This window comes from Lipophrys pholis, assembly GCF_963383615.2.
Source record: "Lipophrys pholis genome assembly, chromosome: 11".
NCBI lineage: Eukaryota > Metazoa > Chordata > Actinopteri > Blenniiformes > Blenniidae > Lipophrys > Lipophrys pholis.
In genome coordinates, this window is record NC_137631.1 from 30,891,921 (window position 1) to 30,914,122 (window position 22,202).

Consider the following 22,202-nt stretch of genomic DNA (forward strand, 5'->3'; position numbering starts at 1 on the left):
CCTCAATGTCCTACGGCAAGGCTCTGACAGCGGGGACTGTGCCAGCCAAACTTCACGCCGGGTCTGAACCAGAGTGGACACCAAGCGGCTGAGCTCTCTCACCATTAAGGCAAATGCCTGCAGGGATGCGTCCATGAAGCCCTGTGTTGGCTGGTCAAGGAGCCCCTCCTCCAGTGACACAGACAGACCCAACATTAGCTGGGACATAGAGTTTCCGATGTGGCCCATCCGGGCACCCATATCATACGCCCTGCAGAGTAGGTCATCTGTGAGCCGACACTGCGGTCGTGGGCACCTGGCGTTTGACTCAAAGTCTCCTCAGGACGTACAAGGAGGGAGGCTCGGTACAAGGAGGGAGGCTCGGTTCTACGGCCGACATCTGCCCCAGGCCCACTTTGTCCTGCATCGCTGCCAACACCCGTCCATCTGAAGTCTTCCTAGAAAAGGTAGTCCAACAAGTGTGGAGCTCCTTCACGTATTCCTCCGAAGGGGAAAATGCAAAACGCCGTTTGGGGTCTGAAGAAAGCACTAGAGGGGGCCTGTTGCACCGTTGGTACCTCGACTCCCAATCGGCTTAGGGCAGTTCTTATCACCCCAGTCACAGATTCCTCTCCCGTGACTTGAGAGCCCATAGAGGTATGGGAGCATGCATCGGAGACTGGGGAGCTCAGTTCATCATAATTCCTTCGAAATAGGGTATCAGAAACAGCCACAGACATCACATCCTCGTCATGTGTAGCCACTTCTGCCTCCCTAGGAGTGACCACACTGCGGCCTGGCTCAGCCGGAAGGTTCTGAAGCAGAGCCTTCCTCTGGGTCACTTCTGTTGTGAGGTTGTCCACTTAACTGGACAACCTGCCAGAATCCTCCTTTCTCCTCCTCTTCCTCTGACGAGGCTGGGTCTCTGAAGAAGAGCGCTTACGGTCCGCAGTCCAACATTTTAAAAATTTTGTTTAAGGAAACAAAAAGCAGCATAGGCTTTTATTTTGACACTAAAACCAACAGGAACACGATGGCAGGAGGACACTACAAACAACCATGTTCAGAAGAACCTTTCATGATCTTCATTCACTGTTCTATTCATGTTCAGGACACTTCATGTTCAGAAGAAATCAGAAAAACTGTTAATAAGGATTTGTTTTGAGGAACCCCTGATGCCCCCAGCCTCACCCAGACTCTGCCTCCAGCGGCCCCCAGGTACATTGAGTTTGAGACCCCTCTATTAAACAGTACTGTTTGTAGTATCATCGTACTGCTCTAGGGAGTCAGGTCGAGCTGAGAACGCCTCTAGTCACTCCAATTCATGCACGTTGAGCCGATCTTTTTTTTTTTTTTCAGTGCTCCAATAACACCCCTCAGAAAAAACGATGCTGTTGGTCTCCTATCACGGCACCGCGCTACGGAGTCAGGTCGAGCAGAGACTGGAGACTCCACCGATCATTCAAGCCGAGCGCCACTTTTTTCTTTTCTTTTTTTCCCCACGAAGCTGAACGCTGTGTCACGAGCTGGGTCGAGCAGAGACGCCACTTGCGGTTCATAACGGCTCTGTAACAATCCAATATTAGTAGACCAGTAGGCTTTTATAAAAACAAGTGCGCAGCCGTAGAGAAACTATTCTGACTGAAAAACATTTAACAAACAACCACCACAGCGTGTAATCACCCAAACCAGCCGAATCGCAGCTTCAAATAAAGTACTAGAAGCACGGAGGCTACAACTGAAATCGAAGCATAACGCATCGGCGAAAAAACACAATGAGTGGACTCAGCAGGTGTAGAATGCCGACCATTCGGCTCTGATGAAAAGTCCACAGAAACGGTGCTTTTGCAGCCCTTGGAGGGCGAGATGACTGGCATCCCCGACCGCAGGTCGCAGGGCTCCAGGCAACAAGCAGCAACTCTGACATGCACCACGCTCCACCGTGGGGGTGCGAGGACCTGTTCAATGCTGCTTGCAGCTTTAATTTCTTCTGCATTTCCTTTTCTTTATTTTCCTTTTTATCTTTATTCCGTTTTTCTTTTCCCCCCTTTTTCTTGTTTTCTTTTTCTTTCTCTCCATGCTACATCTGTTTAAAACATTTTACCTTATTTATCCGTTTTGTACTTGGACCATGGACCATGTTTCTAAATCAGTGTGGAATGCACAGTGTAGAATATCTATATGACATATTCTGAATGCTTCCTGGAGCCGCTACAGAGGAGCTGAAGAGCCACATGTGGCTCCAGAACTGCAGGTTGCAGACCCCTGGTCTAGTTCACTCCAAGCTGCAGCAGTTTCTCAGACTCTGATTTACAGTCCTGGAGGAGATAGCCCAGTCTCGAGGAGGTGTCTGACCTGGCGTGCCCTCGGAGCTCCTCACGCCGAAGCTGCAACAGTACTGAGCGATACCGTAGTCTGTGATTTTAGCGATGACCTCAGAGTCCGTCTTGAGGTTGAACAGCAGGATGTTGTGTGGCTTCAGGTCCCGGTAGATGATCATGGCTGAGTGAAGGTACCTGATCAAACAGAGGTGTGGTTTCTGTCTCTCACTGCACGTTTATCAGTATAAAATCGATAGTATTTGATCAAATCAAGATTCTAAGGCTCATATCAGTTTAAGTTCAGGGGCCATAGACAGGTACTGTCCAGTGGTAACTGATAAATACTGACAACTAAACATTTTTCTTCACTTCAGTGTCAAAATGTCAACAACATTTTGAACATATTCAGAGTTGAGGCACTTTTTAAAAAGTCATTATAAACAGCTGAACAACCTGGAATCGTTTCTCTTCAGATTGATGTGGAAAATGCAGTCCTGAACATGTTGGGATAACAATAAATAACCATGAGCTTTATCTGAGAGCTGTCAGGAGTTATCTTCACTGTAGTGTAGTGTAGCTTGAGGACAATCAGAACTGATCAATAATATCAAAGTCATGAAGCAAAAGCTTCAATTTACATGATGATTAGGGTGAAATTATATTAAAGTGATTTCAATGCTCAAAATGAACCACAGGGATGTAAGAGAAACAGCACCTGAGTCCGTCTGCCACTTGCAGGGCGATCCTGTGCTGCAGCTTCTTGTTGAGGCTCCCGTTCTCATGTTCAAAAAGCGAGTCCAGAGATCCTCTGGGAGCCAGCTCCATCACCAGGACGTGAGGAGACGAGCTGGCAGCCAGAAGAACCACCAGGCTGGGGTGACACATACGGCCCAACACCGTCAGCTCCTGGAACACGAGCACCCATTATACACCGGTGAAGCAGAGAAGAGTGTGTGTAAGAGGAGGAGTCAGACCTGTCTGAGGAGTCGGTGGATGTACAGTTCAGATGCATGCTTGTTGAACATCTTCACAGCTACGTCTTCTTTTTTATACACTCCTCGATAAACGGTTCCAAAACCACCGTCCCCTGTAAGCAACATGTATGTGCATCGTTTGGAGTATTAAACAGCTGATCTGAGCATAGAGGCGCATCCTCCAATAGTTTATACTTTTTTTAACACACCCAGTTGGTTCTCCTTAGAAAGATCTACCACCAGGTCCTCCCTGTCCAGTATGGTCCCTGCAGGCTGGTCGCTAAGCACCAGGTCTGGGGCAATCTGGGAGATGGGGAGTGTGCGGCGAGGATTGTCCGGGTCCACCAGCAGGAAATCTGAGATTGAGAACCTCATCAATGTTCCAGTGACATCCAACAAACCCAGCAAGCATGTTCACATGGTTTACCAGCAGTTCCTGTCAGCGAGGGATCAGCAAAGTAAAAAGTGGGGAATGGTTTTAGGCAGAAATCAGTGAAAGCGACCGGAGGAGGGCGGGGGGGGGGGGTCGGTTGTCGCTATTTCAAAAAAAAAAAAATCGATAGAGATAGATAAACTCTAAGTAGTGCATTCTGGACTACTAAATATTACATTGTGACATGTAGATTTTACTTCTTAAAAGTATTATATTTCCATTTCTCCTCTACATTTGATGGTTGATGGTGAAGGTTTTCACTTGTACCTGTACCTGTACCTAACTCATCCCACTCCAAACTTCACTACATGTACTTGTTTATTCCCCCTGTAGTTTCACATTGCTTCTATCTGCACCACTAAACTGAGCACCTGTAGACTCTGAACTCTGAAATAGTTTCTTTTCTCCTCTTATTAGTTTTTAATAGAATATTAGATGCTTATTTGTCCTCTGCAGGCCTCCTATCGCTCAGTGCCAAGACTTTATAATGTCACAGTCACACATAAATTAGTGAAGGAGCAAGCAGGATTGTCAATACTTACATCAAAATCAGCATTTTCACAGCAAATAATATTTCGTTTTTCAATCAGAAGCATGAAGGATGTGCAGTTATCTAAACATGTGTCAACTTTTTGGAAAGAAAAAATTAGATTGATCATAGGTCCTGTGCGGATTCTTTCTCATTTTAGAACGAAAATTTGTCCAAATACTCCCCTGTGCTCTAACATTTGAACGCACCGGGATGAGTCACGAATTACGGAATGAGTCAGAGGCCGCCTTTCAAAACGTATATACCACATGGTATCAACTGACCAATCACGTTGCTTGTTACTGACCGTGATACAAACCGGAAGTCAGTCGCAAGGTGTGTACTCGAGCCAAAAATTTACTATATTTTGGCAAAAAAAGATGAATTTAAACAAAATCAAATGGTGACAAGTAGTGATGGTCATTGTAGACATATTTTAGAGGCTTTGAGCAACACGCCTTCCCACAAAATTTACCGTCCAAATGACGGCTGAACAGCTTGCTGCCTAAAACCATGCAGGTACAGGGGGGTACCTGTTCTGAGCCCACAGGAGCTGTGTGCTGACCCCTGGAGGTCACAGCACAGGGAAGGATACATACAGCAGGGGACAGATACATGTCAAACTGGCTCCTGATTAAAATCTGATTTGTCTTTTAGAAAGACTGCAGACCCTCAATCTGGTTTGTGATTAAAAAAACCCTGAGTGAAGCGTTGACAGATACTGAATGCCCACTTTCACAAACATACAAAAGCAAGAGCCCTAAAAAACTTCATGTCTTTGGATTCAGCCAAACTAACTTCTACACCTTCAGACCAGATGGACCTTCCCTCTTTGAGCTCCAACGCTTCTTCTATGGCTAAAGTCGCACTGATTTTAAGTACCATTTTTGAAACAGCTGAAGAGGTCCTCCAGCAGGATCTTGCTCCACTCCTGGCCGTCCTCATAGCTGTACAAAGCCCATTTCTTCAGCAGTGCTTCTCCAGTGCCGTGCATGTCGGTGTTGAGCAGGCCGGGAAACCACTCCTCCAGCAGGGAGTCCACCTGATCCACCACCTGACCCAGTAGCACCCGGCCTGGAGGGAGTGAGGCAAAGACAGTCAACCATTACATTAACATTCCCAGAAACTCTTTAAATAAAACCACAATAAGAAAGGAATCAAACATAACAGAGTTACAACCAAAAATGACATCAACCACAGCTACAGAGACCTAACAATTGTTTATGTAACAAGTATTGATATGGTCCAATAGCAGTCTTTTTGAGGATGATTAACCACTAAAAGCAGATTGTCAAGTATTTGCATTTCTACCATTTGCATTCAGACTGTAGCCAAAACAGACTTGAGGCCTCTTCATCCTCCATAAGAAGAAGAAAGTTCAGCAGTGCAGGTCCTGACCAACAAAATGACCTCATTTCCTCCTTCCAGCTCCTTCTGGCCAAACAAATTAGTTTGGAATGAGTAGGAGCTGCTCTGCTGAACCTTCTGCTCTGCCGTGTGCTGCTCGTGTTCCAGCTCCCTAATGACTGTCAGTCATTACACTATCATATGGCCGCACGGTGGCGCAGTGGTTAGCGCTCTTGCCTCACAGCAAGAAGGTTGTGGGTTTAAATCCAGCCGGGGCCTTTCTGTGTGGAGTCTGCATGTTCTCGGTGTGTGTGTGTGTGTGTGTGTGTGTGTGTGTGTGTGTGTGGATTTGCTCCCACATCCCTCCAAAAAAAAAACATGCACTGGGGGTACCTGAGCAAGACCCCCGCCCAGCTCCCCCCTAAGTGCTGCACGGCTACTCCCGATAAGGTAAATTGGTATAATTTCACTACATGTGAGTGACTGTGGTAGTTGTTAACATTGTATGTGACAAATAAATACATTTTAATCATATTTAGCTTGTAACATCACTACTGTAGGAGCACCGCAGCTCGTTAACATGTCGGAGTGCAGGCTTTTACATGATGCACCTGAACGCATCACGAACAGCTGTCAGCTGTTCCAACCAACATGGCGCTCTGACTAAAACTCTCTTTATTACTGGAACAGTTCAGAGAAATGTGTTTCTGAAAGCTCTGGAGGAAAGAAATAAACTGTGTAGCTGAAAAGTTTAAACGCCGCATCACAGACGTGTGGCTGCTGTGAGGGGGCGTGGCCTGCGAGGAGGGGCGTGGCTTGCAAGTCCGGCAGCTTCTTATCGGAGTAACAGTCCTGCAGAAAACTGCCGAATTTTCTTCTTGTTCTTATGGGTTCATAAAGGGAGCATGAAGGGGCCTTTAGTAGTCCAAATAAAAATGATGGCTCTTTGAAGGGAGCCGGATCTTGAGGAGGCGTTCCTTTGAAAGAGCCGTTTATAAGACTGGCTCGTTCATGAACGTTACTTCTCTAATGTGGAGGCAGACCTAGTGGAATCAGTGGAAGAGCGACTGACAGAGACGTCATCCGCATTAGTGCCGTTCTGTTTTACATGTGACACTATTACTGTTGGGTGCTCAGTTTTCACATGGCGGTGTAAGTGGTTTGTTGACCCAGGTTTGAAAGGGATGCTTTACTGACAAATATTAACTTTTGCGCTACCTTGTATGATTCTCGGCTTGAATCTTCTGTATTTCCCTTTCTAACAGTGCAATAGTTGTGAGGAACATATATTCGAGGGATGAGTCCATGCAGAGTTTAAAGCATTGCAGGTGAATTATGAGATATGATATTTCCTTCTAGTAGTGGTATCATACTTGTATAATAAATAGCTTTTCTTACCTATTAATGCAGTCTGTTATATTTTGAAAGGTCAATACGTATATCACGTCACTTCAACATGCCTCACTAGGAATGTTTTTACTAATTCTACTAGAAGCTTTTGAACACATTACAGAAAAATGTGCTTTTCACACCATTTTTAGGGTTATTTTTCACTTGCCAGGTAGTTTTAGAAGTGGATGCTTTAAAAACAACTGCACCTTTGTGTGAAGACGGTACGGTTATCCTAACGAAGCTGGAGGGATTCTCCTCCACTGACGCAGCCTCCACCAGGCAGTACGCCTCTGGTGACCAGTTCAGGTAAATACCTCTCCTCCAGTAGATCCGGTTTGGTCGCTCCACTTTTTCTGGACATCGCACACAGTTAAACAGTTTTATTAAGTACTGGGTTTTGTCTTCCAATGTTTAACTGCAGAAAAACAGACAGTTCACCTCTCCCACAAAGCAGGTATGAGGAGAACGCCAGCAGACGGCTTATCTGTCGAGACCAGTAATCCATGGGGAAGTACGGCATCTCGTACAGACGCACAATCACCTCAGAGTTCTCGCAGTGAGGAAGCTCGATCACTGGCTTGTATTCGGACAAGCTGTGCACAAAAATGAGCATTACTGAAAGTCAGAGATTCATCTTTACAAACATTCATGCTTTCAAGTGTACCTGCTGGGTATCAGCAGCTGATCCTCACTGAAGGGAATAGCAATCTGAAACTTCTCCAGAAGCTTGAAGAACTGCATCAGGTGACTCTTCGGAAAACATTTGGTCTCGAACAGAAGCTTTTCCACGGTAGAACGCTGGATGAGTCCTTTAGGATGCTCCCTGAAGCCACAGCTCTTTAGCGTCTGTTTCTACACAGAGCACACGACAGAGCACCAGTCACTTCGGAACGTGAAATGCACAAAGACACACTGTAGAAATCTGTTGGTTCCTGGCTGACATCTACATAAATCCTTGAAGTTACAGTTTGTCCATGGGCCAGACGCCAACTTCTGACAAAGTGGAACCATCTGGGTGGGCAAAGGCTATCATATGTTTTCAGAAAGCTAACAGTCTCAGGTGTCTGAAAATGCATGATAACCTTTTCAACTTGGTAGATTTTAGAATTTACAGCTCGGCAAAGATCGGAAACATTACACGTGTCAGCCAGTAGCCTTGCCTTCAAGATTACATTACTTTTGGAGCGATAAAATATATGTGGTGGTAGAGCATGTTAGATGAAGTCATATCCTTAATTTTGCACGTTTTTTGACCTTGACCTTAGAGGATGACCTTGACCTTTAAATAAATTATTTATTTAATTTGACATTTTCACAATTTGCCATATTTTTTCACAATTTCCGATCTTTGCTGAGCTGTAAATTCTAAAATCTACCAAGTTGAAAAGGTTATCATGCATTTTCAGACACCTGAGACTGTTAGCTTTCAGAAAACATATGATAGCCTTTGCCCACCCAGATGGTTCCATGTTGGCCTCTGGCCAATGGATTAAGGCCCCGTTTACACGACAACGTTTCACGTGACAACACCGAATCCGTTAAAAAAAGGAGTGTTTCCACTGCAGCAGCGGACACAGAGACGATGTAGTTAGTCTGCCGGGCCACTGGAGGGCGCTGTTGCTTGATTTTATAATGAAACTACACAGACGTGTGCAGAGAACAAAACACTATAAAGGTGAAGAAAATGGAGAGAACCTGACATCCTAGTGGACTGATGAGGAACCGGATGATATCAGGGAGAGTCTCAACTATTAAACTACTGATCTGGACCATAGAACTAGAATATGGACCGCGGGTCGTACCACTACGGGTCGTACCACTACGGGTCGTACCGCTACGGGTCGTACCGCTAAGGGTCGTACCACTACGGGTCGTACCACTACCACTACGGGCCGTACCACTACGGGTCGTACCACTACGTGGCCGCCATGTTTGTTTACAACTGGATGAGCGGGGGGGGGGTGAGCAGTAGCAGGCTCTGTAGCCTCCGTCAGTCTCTGCAGGAGGGATTTGCACCGTGAAACAATCTTTCCACCTTGGGAGCCGGATTAAAAACTTCAGGATACAGTGCATACGGACCCCCCAAAAGTGAAGGAAGTTTTGCGGATACACTGGAATTCGTTGTCGTGTAAACGGGGCCTCAGATGTGGAGCTCAGACGCTGGCCTGCACTCAGCATGTTATCAGCTACATTTAAAGCTGAGAACTTATCTTACAATTTAGCACATAATTCAATGCAACTCATTCAAACCTCATGGCGTGGCTGGATTACACGCTGTTTTGTCTCCACCCGATGGATTAGACACGACACAAACAAGACCATTTAGTCAGTCAACAGCCTGAGTTCAGCGGTGAGGCAGAAACAGCAAACTAAATGAACTCTGTGTCTATTTTAGTGTTTAGTTGGGTCCTGTTGTACTCTATCATTGTAAGAGCGCTTTGAGATGTTTGTTGATGTGATTTAGCGCTTAACAAATAAAATTGAATTGAATTGAATTGAATTTTAAAAAGGCCTACCTGGGAGAGGATGTTGCACAGCCACTGAGGATCAATAAAGTACAGGTCTTGGAGCTGAAGTGCAGGATCATCAAAGTGCAGTAACACCCCTGAATGTGACAAAAACAATTATTGATACACCAAGTCCAAGCTACCACGACAATAACACAACTTCTGAATCATCTGTTATCAAAACGCACATACTCACACTCCAAACCAATCGTACACGCACACATGTTGTTATGTTCGTACAAATCGGTGCACACAATGATCCAGAGAACAAACAATCCACAGAACTGAGCACAGTGCTTCGCTATGCATGTTACTACAATATCGCTATGGATATTTTTCAAGCCTTCCTCGCTCTGAACTTTAGATTTTCTGGTAACCTTCCAGTCTAAATTGTAAAACTGGAGGATGCTTGCTGGAATTATTGGTGGACTGCTGCTTGGCACACTGACCGGCTTCACTGAGGAAGTGGACGGCATGAGGCAGCTCAGCCTCCTCCAGCTGCAGCTGCAAATCCTGGATGAGCTGCAACAGCTCACGGTGCTTGAGGACAGGGAACTCTGGAGGAACCCGGAGCCTCTCCTGGAGGAGCCGACGCTCCAGCTCCACGTAGCACTCTGGAACCAGCTGATCCATCACACGCTGGTCCTGAATCTGAGAGGCAGGGACACGAGGTCAGAGGTCATGAGAAAGGGGGGGGGGGGGGGGGCAGCACCTTCACCTGCTGAGGAAACTGAAGGCTTCTTAGTTTACACCTCACTCACTGAATCTATCATTACCATCAATATGGCATCCTGGTATAGCTCCCTCTCAACTAAACACCAAACCAAACTGTCCCGTATTGTTAAACAGGCCAGCAGGATCATAGGTTCACCACAAACTCAGACCCCTGAACTGTCCAGCCGCTCTCACCCCCTTCATCACTCCTCCCATGTGCTTCCATCAGGTCGACGCTTCAGAGACCCTCTGGCCCGCAAAAACATTCACCCCAAATGTAATAGCCCCTCTAAACAAAATGAAAGAAGAAACCGGACTGCACATATGAATATATATATTTCTTTTTTTATCAGCTACTGTTTCCTGTTTCTGTTTAACATTTCCTTTATGTCTTACTTGTACTTTAAAGGAGTCATATCACACAACTTTTCAACACTTCCACATGCTTCGTATTGGTCCATAAACATTGTATTCAAAGTGTTTTGCCCCAAACCCAGCTTGTCCTTGATCTTCAGCCAGTTGAATATTCCATCATTAGAGAGTTTCAGTGAGCTGGACTGGCTCCGCCCCACATGCCCATCCTGGGAAGAGGAGGAAGTGCTTCCTCTCCTGAGGCCTGTACTACGAAGCTGGGTTTTCTCTGATCTAGGTAACTTCAGGATTAACTCTGGTTTTCTCTTATCCAGGTAACTTCAGGATTAACTCTGGTTTTCTCTTATCCAGATAACTTCAGGATTAACTCTGGTTTTCTCTTATCCAGGTAACTTCAGGATCAACTCTGGTTTTCTCTTATCTAGGTAACTTCAGGATTAACTCTGGTTTTCTGTAGTACGACGCTCACTCACTTCTCACCAGGATAAATCACCATGGTAACTGACACTGAAAGTCTAACCCGCTCCGGAGCAGGATATGTTCTAGATAAGAGGTCAGAGCTCCGCCTCCTGACCAATCAGATCTCTTGGGAAATGCCCCGCCCAGTCTTAAATGATGGTGATTGGTGGGCAGGTTCAGCTCTGAGCTGCAGCAGAGAGGAGATGATAAATTAATCTAGAACAATCTTTTTTTTTTTTTTTTTTTTTTAAACATGTCTTTATTATTTTTCGTATTGATACAACAATACAACAACCAACAATTTCAACATATGGCATTATTGAACAAAATAATAAAAAAAAATACATCAACAAATATTCAACAAAATTCTGAGCAATAAATGAAGAGAAAATAAATAAATAAGTAAATACATAAATGAAAATACACATTGAAAATAATGATGAATAATAATATTCTCAATATAAGTTATAACATACGACCAACAAAAAACAAAACAAAACAAACTCTTATATAAAAATCTTTATCATCTCACTCTCCCAATGTCTCCTCCATATCTCCCCTCTCCAACAGTTCCAGAAAAATCTTCCAAATGTCATAAAATTCAGAAGCCCTTTTTCTAACAATATAGGTCAGCTTCTCAAGAGCCAAACTCGATGTTAAGTTATTCAACCAGTGGATAACAGAAGGACATCCAACATTCTTCCAATATAATGCAATACAGCGTTTGGCCTGAAGTAAACAAAGATCAACCATTTTCCTTTCTGTGGTGGATAAAGAACAGTTCTCAGGATAGATACCTAAAATACAGAGCTTAGGGCATAGAGGTACAGGAGAAGACGTGATTTGAGAAACATATTTTAACACTGAACTCCAAAGTTTTTGAATCTCTTCACATTTCCATAAACAGTGAATTAATGTACCCTGGTGATTGTTACATTTATAACATAGGTCAAGATTATTAGAATTAAATTTATTTAATTGTACAGGGGAAATATATGTTCGCATTATCCAATTAAATTGTATCATTCTCAAACGAGTGTTGATGGTTTGAGTATGTGCTTTTAAACATAATTTACTCCATTCACTGAGTGAAATGTCAGATTGTAAGTCACGGATCCACTCCTGCCTCTTATTATCAGAGTTTTCCTTATGGTTTTCAACCAGTAAGTTATAAAACCGGGAGATCAGCTCTTTTCCAAAACAGTTTTTTGTAGCATGTGTTTCTAAGGTGGATAGTGGAGGTTGTTGCACTGAGTTGCTTAAATTTGCCAGAATAAAACTTCGGAGTTGTAAATACTTAAAAAAGTGTTTCTGTGGTATATAAAACTTTGCTTTTAGCTCACTGAATGACATTAAAGTACAATCCACATATACATCCTGCATTTGTTTTATGCCCTTGTTCATCCAAGTTTTAAATCCCATTTCATTCTTTGCTGGGGCAAAATGATCATTACCCCAGATGGGGGCAAAACAGGACAACCTTGAAGAGTCACCCAAATATTTTTGTGCTTCATGCCAAACAACAACAGAGTTTTTTACAAAAGGATTAGTAGTATCTTTCTTTAGTGTTTTAAAAGAAGCTGAGTATAGATAGCTATTCAATGGCAAATCTTTTGAGGACCGTTTTTCAATTTCTAACCAGGGTCTGAAGACATCTTTAGAAAACCAAAACATCATGGCCCTCAGCTGAGCAGCCCAATAATACCATTCTAGATTTGGCAGCTGTAGCCCTCCTCTATCATAAGGAAGATATAAGAGGGAAAGTCTGAGTCTTGGCTTCCTATTGTTCCAGATGAATTAAGAAAGGAGCTTTCTGATCCTGGGAAAAAAAGAAAGAGGAGGAGCCAGTGGAATTCATTGAAAGACAAATACAAACTTTGGTAGTATAGTCATCTTTACTAGATTTATTCTTCCCAATATTGAAAGAGGTAGTGTTGTCCATCTCGAGATCTCTTCTGTTACATCAAGTACCATGGGCATAATTGGCTGAACTAAGATTACTTATCTTTGGGGTTATTTTGATTCCCAAGTACTTAAATTCCTCCGTAGGATTCACAAATGGATGAGATACTAACGGTTTCTTCCTCTCATTTTCATTTAAAAATATAATAGATGACTTTTCTTTGTTCACTTTAAACCCAGAGATACTTCCAAATCGACCAAACAACCCCAAGAGAGACGGTATCGATTCTGCAAGTTGTGATAAGAACACTATAGTATCATCAGCGTACATTGCTGTATTGTGTTCCAAATCCCCAATTTTAATACCATGAATTAAGGGATGGGATATGATCGCTATTGCTAAAGGTTCCATGGCTATTACAAAAAGAAGAGGTGAAATCGGTGACCCTTGCCTTGTGCCTCGAAACAACTTGAAAGGCTGAGAGATGAGACCATTAGTAGATACCATAGCTGAAGAATCAACAAATAAAATTTCGACCCATCTACGAAAATACTCACCAAATCCAAACCGCCTAAGCACTTCGAGTAGATATGGCCATTTGACTCGGTCGAATGCCTTTTCGGCATCTAGTGATAATATTGCAGTATCAGGGGACTCCTCACATTCATATATTATGTTAAGAACTCTCCTCACATTATGGAACCCTTGCCGCTTCTGCACAAAGCCATTCTGGTCACCATGAATAATGGATGGTAGAACCCTCTCAAGTCTCATGGCTAGAACTTTGGCTATAATCTTTGCATCTGAATTTAAAAGTGATATGGGTCTGTAAGAACCACGTTCTGTTGGCACTTTGCCTGGTTTTAGAATAAGAATGATCAGAGCACTACGAACCGAATCAGGGAGGCAACCAGTTTCAAAAGATTCCAAATAAACATCTAGTAGAGGGGCTGATAATTTTGTTTTAAATAATTTATAAATATCGATAGGAAGCCCGTCTGGTCCTGACGCTTTACCTCCTCTCATGTTTGTAATGGCATTAGAGATGTCATTTAAATTAAATCCCCTCTCCAGTTCAGTTTTTGTACTCTCAGAAATACAGGGGATGACCAGCCCATCCAAGAAATTGTTTTGGTTTATCTGGTCTTGAGGAGTGTCAGAATTATAAAGAGTTTTATAAAATGAGACAAAGGTGTTATTAATTTCTGAGGGATCTGTAGTTAATTGTCCTTGTTCGTTTCTAATTGTATTGATGACTCTGTCCGATTCAATTTTCTTTATCTGCCAAGCTAGTAGTTTTCCTGGCTTTTCACCCTGATCGTAAAAAGTTTGTTTCAGTTTTACTATACCATCCTCAGCCTTAAGCACGGAGAGCTCCTCATATTTTGCTTTAAGGATCTGTAATTCCTTTTTCTTTTGTGTTGAATCATCTATGCTAACTTCTCTCTCCAATTCTCTAATTTTAGAGTCTAATTCATTCATAGTTTGTTTAAATTTGTTAGATTTAGAGCTGGTGAAGCTGATCATTTGTCCTCTAATATAAGCTTTAAAAGCTTCCAATATAATGGCTGCAGAAGTTTGATTTGTATAGAGAAGTAGTGATCAATATGATCTCCTACAAATCTTATAAAGTCAGAATCGTGTAGCCATTTTGGATGTAATCGCCAATTAGCTGATTGTCTATACCCTCGTCCGATGTTGTACAAAAGTGATGTTGGGCCGTGATCAGATAAAACAATACTATCATATAAACAATTATACTAGGTAGCAGAGATGAGGAAATTAAAAAATTATCTATTCTGGAGTGTGTTTCAAATACTGCAGAGTAGCAGGAGAATTCCCTTGTATTGGGGTTTTGAGCCCTCCAAGGATCACAGAGGTTTAGGTCTTTAATGTATTGTTGAATTTTTTTTCTGGATTGGGAATGGGATGCATCTATCCCTGTCGATCGATCCAGTTTCGGGTCTAATACACAATTTAAGTCACCTGCCAATATAATCTTACCAGGGAGTGTGGCCAGCATCAGAAATATATTCTCAAAAAATGATGGGTTATCATCGTTGGGGCCATACACATTAACCAAATTAATATTTTCTCTCAGGAGAGTTCCGTGAACCACCACAAATCTACCACTTTTATCATAAATAGTATTGTTTATTTGAAAAGGCACCGACTTATGAATTAACACCATAACCCCTCTTGAACGAGAAGGGAAACAGGATACTACTACTTTGCCTGGCCATCTCCTATGAACTTTCACCAAGTCCTCTCTGAGTAAATGAGTCTCCTGGATGAACACTACTGAAGACTTGAGTTGTTTAAGCCTGGTAATCACTTGCTTTAATTTAGTCAACTTTACCATCCCTCTAACATTCCAAGAAGTGAATTTAACATTTTTATTTGCAGTCATCTAGTCTTAATAATATACCAGATTTTACAGCATAGCATCATCTTTTAGTTGTTTGTAAACCTGATGAGTATCTCTGAGTAACATTTTGGGAGAGTACCGATGAAATATCGCAAGATGTGGAAAAAACAAAAACACTTAAACTTTGCCATGAACAAACCCCCTGAGCTGTCAACCAGAACAAGACAGCCCCTCGCCTTTCCCCACCCTCCCCCCGAACTTGGGGTGCAGATAAGTGCAGTAACTGATCCAGTGTGAACAAGGGAGCAGTTAAACCAAACAGATCTCAGAGGACCATTGTGTCCCCTGGCAAAAGAACATGATCTACATAAACAAGTATATATGAAATGTTCATCATAGTCTTTCTTGCGGCTTAAATCTTTTCCGGGAAAGCAGACAGTATGCCGAATAATCACTTTAAATAGACTGTGAGTCCTCTGTGTTCTGTAACCCTTGTATGAATTTTTCAGCTTCTGCCGGGGTTTCAAACTCACGTGATTGTCCATCAGACGTCACTCGTAGTTTGGCTGGGTAGATTATTCCGTACCGAATGTTCATCGATCTCAGCTGTTGTTTTGCCCGGTCGAAACCCCTCCTGCGTCGGTGGAGCTCCGCCGAAGATCCGGGAAGAAAATGATCTGTTGACCGGCGTAGATAAGTTTGCCTTTGGCTCTGGAAGCTCGCATCACTCGGACTTTATCCTGAAAGTTTAAAAACTTCACGATGATGACTCTCGGAGTGGTTGATCGATTCGGTTGCGTCCGGCCAGGTAACCTGTGCGCTGTTTCAATCAGAGGAGGATTTGGGAATGTCGCTGGTCCCAGCACCTCGGGGAGCCACTTCTCCAGGAAAGCTACCGCGTCACTCCCCTCCCTCCTCTCAGGCACGTTAACAATCCGCAGGTTGGAACGGCGAGAGCGGTTTTCGAGCTCGTCAAGTTTGTTTGTGAGGAGAGTCACTTGTTTAGCTCGAGCATCAGCCTTGCCTTTCTCTGAGTTAACTGTGTCCTCTACACTGCTGATGCGCGCTTCCGCTACATCCATGCGTGCCGAGAAGTCCTGCACGTCCCTCTTAACATCTTGATTAGCTTTCAGGACCACATCTATCTTTGTGGAAAAGTCTTTTCTTATCCCGTCGAGTATCTGAATGACGTCTGCGTTTTGGGGTGCTCCAGTGTCCACATCGTTCTCACGAGGCACGTGACTCGCAGCACACTCCGAGTTAGCTAGGCTGCTAGCATCTGGGACGTCGTCTTCTTCAGTCTGAGAAAAGTGTGCTTTCGAGTTGTTCCTCCTCGGCATACTGTCGCGGGTATGCAGTATTAAGTCGCCGCAAAAAAAGTTATCACTGTTTATGCAGTTAAAGGAAAGTTTACAGGATTGTATTAGAATATAGCCAGGAGCTCACAAAAAGATGTGTGCTCAGCTCAGCGCCATAACCACGCCCCTCCCTAGAACAGTCTTTTTGACATCATAAAATAAATCCTGGTCTCTGAGGCTCTGAAGGATGTTTTTGTTCTGGACTTGTTCCAGGTCAGTTTATCTCCACGGGGGTTGATCTGGAATAATGAGGTTCATGATCACACCTGACAGAACTGCAGAACCATGAATTTATGGAACCAGAACTCCTCCTGTCGTCATGGTGATGAATTGATATTTCAACATAAAACACAAGAGAACCTCCGCCTCAGAACCAGTGATGGAGAATGTAAAGTAAAAGAAGAGCAGTGAGGAAGTTCTGCCTGGAACCGTTCTGCTGGAATAAAGTGGAACTGAGTGATCACAGTGCTGTTCCTTTATATCACTGATCAATTAATCTGCTCTAATCTCACCAAGTCAGGAAGGTTCTGGCTTTGGCTGCAGCAGCAGTGTTGCTTTGAGCTGCTGGATGGGTTGGAATTCTTCATAATCTCAGAGATTAACTGCTCCTTCAGTAATCTGTAAACTGCTCTGCAGAGTGTCTCCGGAGCCAGAACATTCCTACTTCCTAATTTATTCAGTATATCATTACTCTTTGTAAGTGACATCCGGTGCGCTACCCAAGTGGCTGCACGGTAAAACAGCTCCTGGCTTTTTCCTACTTTCTCCTACTAACTGTTCTTTTAGTGGATTTTCTTTGTACGACAATCATCCTGCCACAAGATGGATATAACTCTGGCCAAGTCTGTTCTGGTTTTTCTCATTTTAATAACTTTACTGGCTCCACCTGTGACCGCGGAGGCCAGGCGCTGCAGCGGTCCTATTGTTTACACCAAGGATCAGCTGTTAGCCCTCGGTAACGCAGCTAAGCTAACCGGCAAAAGACCCGATGTTCCCAACGGGCTGAAGAGAAGGCGACGGGGAGGCCGTGCCGGGGTAAAACACCGCAACGGGAAGCAACGCTACAAACCCGTCCTACCATCGATCGTCACCGGGAACGTAAGATCCCTTACAAACAAGATGGACGAGCTTGCGGCACTAACCCGGCATCAGAGGGAATATCGGGAATGTAGCCTGATGCTATTCACGGAGACCTGGCTAACGGAGCTAACACCGGACTCGAACGTTACGCTGGATGGTTTCCAACTGACACGGGCAGAGAGGACAAAGGAGAGTGGTAAGTGGAAAGGAGGAGGGCTGGCAGTGTTTGTGAACGATAGATGGTGTAATCCCGGCACATCACTGTTAAAGAACAACTCTGCTGTAAGGACATTGAACTGTTAGCCGTTAGCATGAGGCTGTATTACCTGCCGCGGGAATTCTCGCACGTTATGGCGATAACTGCGTACGTTCCCCCCTCTGCTAACGCCCACGCAGCGGGTGATGTCCTGCACTCGCTCACAAACAGGCTGCAGACACACCACCCACAGGATCTCCTCCATCACCGGGGACTTTAATCATGCCTCCATCTCCTCCACCCTGCCCACCTTCAAACAATATGTCACCTGCTGCACCAGAGACAATAAAATACTGGACCTTTTCTATGCCAACACCAAGGGGGCATACCTCTCATCTCCTCTCCCTCCCCTTGGCCGATCAGATCACAACCTTGTGCACCTCCTGCCTGTGTACAAACCTCTGGTACACAGACAACCAGCTGTGACCCGCACCATTAAAATCTGGTCCGATGAGGCAGAAGAGGCTCTCAAAGACTGTTTTGAGACAACTGCATGGGAAGTGTTCTATGAGGACCACGGGGAGGACATGGACGGCCTCACAAACTGCATCACAGACTACATAAACTTCTGTGTGGATTACACGGTTCCCACCAAGACCATACGCTGGTTTGCCAACAGCAAACCGTGGATCACTCCTGAGATAAGGGCCGTCCTCAGGGACAAAAGGACGGCCTGTGAATCAAAAGACAGGGAGGAGATGAGGACTGTGCAGAGAGAGCTGAGGAGGAAGATCAGGGAGGGGAAAAGCAGCTACAGGAGGAAGATGGAGGAACAGCTGCAGCAGCGGAATGTCAGCGGAGTCTGGAAGGACCTGAAAGCGATCTCGGGTCACAAGGACTCCAACATCGAGCTGGTTCTGGACCAGGAGGGGGTGAATGATCTGAACATTTTCTTCAACAGATTTGCTCCAGCCTGTCCTTCACAACAGCCCAGGTGAACAGAGAGCTGAGGAGGCTAAAGGTCAGGAACCGGTCCGGATGGCATCAGCTCCAGACTCCTCAGAACCTGTGCAGACCAGCTCAGTGGGGTCATGGGGCACATGTTCAACCTGAGCCTTCAACTGGGGAGAGTACCACAGCTCTGGAAGACGACCTGTGTGGTACCGGTGCCGAAGACCTCCCGCCCCAAGGACTTCAACAACTTCAGGCCGGTGGCGCTGACATCACACCTGATGAAGACCTTGAGAGGTTGGTCCTTCTCCATCTGCGCCCCCTGGTGAGCTCATCGATGGACCAGCTGCAGTTGGCCTACCAGCCAGGCATCGAGGTGGAGGACGCCATCCTCTACCTCATGGAGAGATCTCTCTCTCACCTGGAGAGGGCTGGGAGCACTGTGAGGATCATGTTCTAGGATTTCTCCAGTGCTTTCAACACCATCCAGCCCACGCTTCTGGGGGACAAGTTGCAGCACACTGGAGTCGACCTGCACCTCACATCCTGGCTCCTGGACTACCTGACCAACCGGCCACAGTTTGTGAGGACACGGGACTGTGTGTCTGACCTGGTCATCTGCAGTACGGGGGCTCCACAGGGGACAGTCCTGGCTCCCTTCCTCTTCACCCTCTACACTGAGACTTCTCCGACAACACATCCACCTGTCACCTGCAGAAGTTCTCTGACGACTCCGCCGTCGTCGGCCTCATCACCAATGGGGACGAGGGGGAGTACAGAGAACTCAACCTGGACTTTGTGGACTGGTGCCAGCGGAACCACCTCCAGATCAATGCGGGTAAAACCAAAGAGCTGGTGGTGGACTTCCGCAGGCAGAGATCCACTCCCCCCCACCGGTGAACATTCAGGGAAAGGAAATTGAGATAGTGGACTCTTCTAAGTACCTGGGTGTTCACCTGAACAATAAACTGGACTGGTCTGACACCACCCAAGCTCTCTACAAGAAGGGCCAGAGCAGACTCCATCTGCTGCGGAGACTCAGGTCCTTTGGAGTGCAGGGGGCGCTCCTGAGGACCTTTTATGACTCAGTGGTGGCATCAGCCATTTTCTATGGAGTGGTCTGCTGGAGCAGCAGCACTCCGGCTGCAGACAGGAACAAACTGAACCAACTGGTGAGGAAGGCCAGCTCTGTCCTGGGCTGCCCCCTGGACCCTGTGGAGGTGGTGGGAGACAGGAGGATGTTGAAGAAGCTTTCATCCCTGATGGAGACTGTCTCCCACCCCCTACATGGTACCGTCACATCACTGGGCAGCTCCGTCAGTGACAGGCTTCTCCACCCGCGGTGTCTGAAGGAGAGACTCCGCCGGTCCTTCCTCCCTGCTGCAGTCAGACTCTTCAACCAAGCCTGCTCCCAGGAGACCACTGCACACCACCACCGGACAATATCACTCCACTCCAACTGGACAATAAGTGGTGCTATAACTATAATAATCTATAAGAACGTATTTACTATGTAAAATACATCCACCCCCATATTCTGTACATGTCCACACTTATAGGCACCGTGTGCATATTTTTCTATTATATTGTATTTTTATCTGCTTTTTTTTTAGTTTCTGCTATGTGTGCTTCTTTCTCTGCACTATCCTGTTGTACCACTGCAAATTTCTCCACATGCGAGATAAGTAAAGGGATATCTTATCTTATATCTTATCTTATCTTAAGTGTTTAAAATCCTATCGGGCATCGTTATGAGTTCAAGCCCAGACACTCCTCAGGCTCTGCAAAGCCTCCATCTGATCTACAGCCTCTATCAGCACAACTTTCAGACATGATCAATACCTCACAATAAAATAAATAAATAAAAAAACGTGGCCTCGGCTGTTGTAACCTAACCAGCCTGGTGCTTTGAAAAGTAATATGAAAGCATATGAATCAGAGCATTTTACTTACAGTCCCACATTTGCAATAGAGTCACGGACAGTTGGTACAGATCTATGCTTTATTACAAGTTTTGCAGCGTATCCAGCATCGTTCTGGCCGACTTTATAAAAACACTCCTCCGTGAAGTGCAAAAACTTTGGAAGTCTTGTTGGTAGATTCCCATAAAAAATAAAATGAATGCACTGGGTCCTCACAGGCTCAGATGAAGGCAGTAAAAATCCACTCCTCTGCTCATTGATGCAATTAAGAACTGTGCATCCAGCGTGTTTTCATGTATCTTCGCCATGTTTCTTTACCTGTAGCGGTAGCCAGGTGAAAAAACGTAGCGCGAGCTGAACGGCCTGGTTGTGGGCGGGTCAAAGGGAGGGTCAACCTGGATTGGGGTTGGCTAAAAAACCCTGGTGACGCTGCACAGGGTTTGATTTCTGACTTGCTCCTTGGAGCAACACACTTTAGAAAAACTGTAACAAGACAGAAAAAGTAAAGACAGACTTTCTTCACTTCTGGACTGTCATTCCAGGTATGGGGACACATATTACTGTAGGACAACCATTAGAAAGGGAATTTTGCATGACATGTCCCCTTTCAGTGTGTTTTAAATATGTGTTGTATTTTATTGTTTGTCAAAATTTTTTTAAGTTTATCCATCCATCCATCCATCCATCCATCCATCCATCCATCCATCCATCTACCTACTGATAGATAGAAAGACTTTATTGTCACTATGCAACATTGCACAATGACATTTAGAGATTCTCCTATATTCAGTGCAGGATCACAACTCAAATAAAAACTTAAAATGCGTTAAAAAATCTTTCCCTTATTACAAAGTATTGCGCAGTATATAATCACACAGTGAGAAGGAGCAGCAGTGATGGAATGTGTATTGCACATATGAGAGTTCAGGGTGGTGCTGGCTCTGGGGACAAGCTGTGTCTCAGTCTGTTTGTCCTCTCCTAACCCATCTGGAGCGCCTGGCAGAGGACAACAGTCCAACCAGCTGAGAAGCGGGGTGTGAGCTGTCCTTGATAATGCTGCAAGCTCTGCTGAGGCACCGGGAGGAGTTAGTGTCCATTATGAAGGGGAGAGGACAGCCAAACGTCTTTTGTGCTGTTTAAGTGTCCTCTGGCTCTGTCCCCCTCAGTGCAGCTCCCGTACCACCAGAGGGCTCCACAGTACGTCAGCAGGCTCTCCATGGTTCAGCGGTAGAAGGCCAGCAGCAGCTTTGGGTCCAGGTTGTTCCTCCTGAGAACTCTCAGGAAGTGGAGACGGCTGTGGTGTTGTGTGTCCAGGAGGGGTCATGGGACATCTGGACTCTCAGGAACCTGAACGTGTGGTCTCTCTCCACACACTCGCTGTTGATGTAGAGGGGGAG

General features: G+C 45.0%; 1 protein-coding gene across 3 annotated transcripts in view; it reads right to left on the minus strand.

The window, feature by feature from the left end:
• lrrk2 (leucine-rich repeat kinase 2) overlaps positions 1–22,202 on the minus strand; it is a 132,609-nt gene that overhangs the window by 34,446 nt on the left and 75,961 nt on the right. For all 3 annotated transcript variants that reach the window (XR_013935810.1, XM_080475543.1, XM_080475542.1), the window contains exons 32-41: positions 9,932–10,133; positions 9,492–9,580; positions 7,640–7,827; positions 7,414–7,568; positions 7,182–7,328; positions 5,119–5,310; positions 3,484–3,630; positions 3,275–3,387; positions 3,016–3,206; positions 2,335–2,495 (exon numbers count right to left, since the gene is read on the minus strand). Coding sequence is in view for 2 of the 3 variants with exons in the window: in XM_080475543.1 (XP_080331669.1) it covers positions 2,335–2,495; positions 3,016–3,206; positions 3,275–3,387; positions 3,484–3,630; positions 5,119–5,310; positions 7,182–7,328; positions 7,414–7,568; positions 7,640–7,827; positions 9,492–9,580; positions 9,932–10,133 (1,585 nt within the window). In the remaining variant the exon portion in view is untranslated. The remainder of the gene's footprint in view (positions 1–2,334; positions 2,496–3,015; positions 3,207–3,274; positions 3,388–3,483; positions 3,631–5,118; positions 5,311–7,181; positions 7,329–7,413; positions 7,569–7,639; positions 7,828–9,491; positions 9,581–9,931; positions 10,134–22,202) is intronic.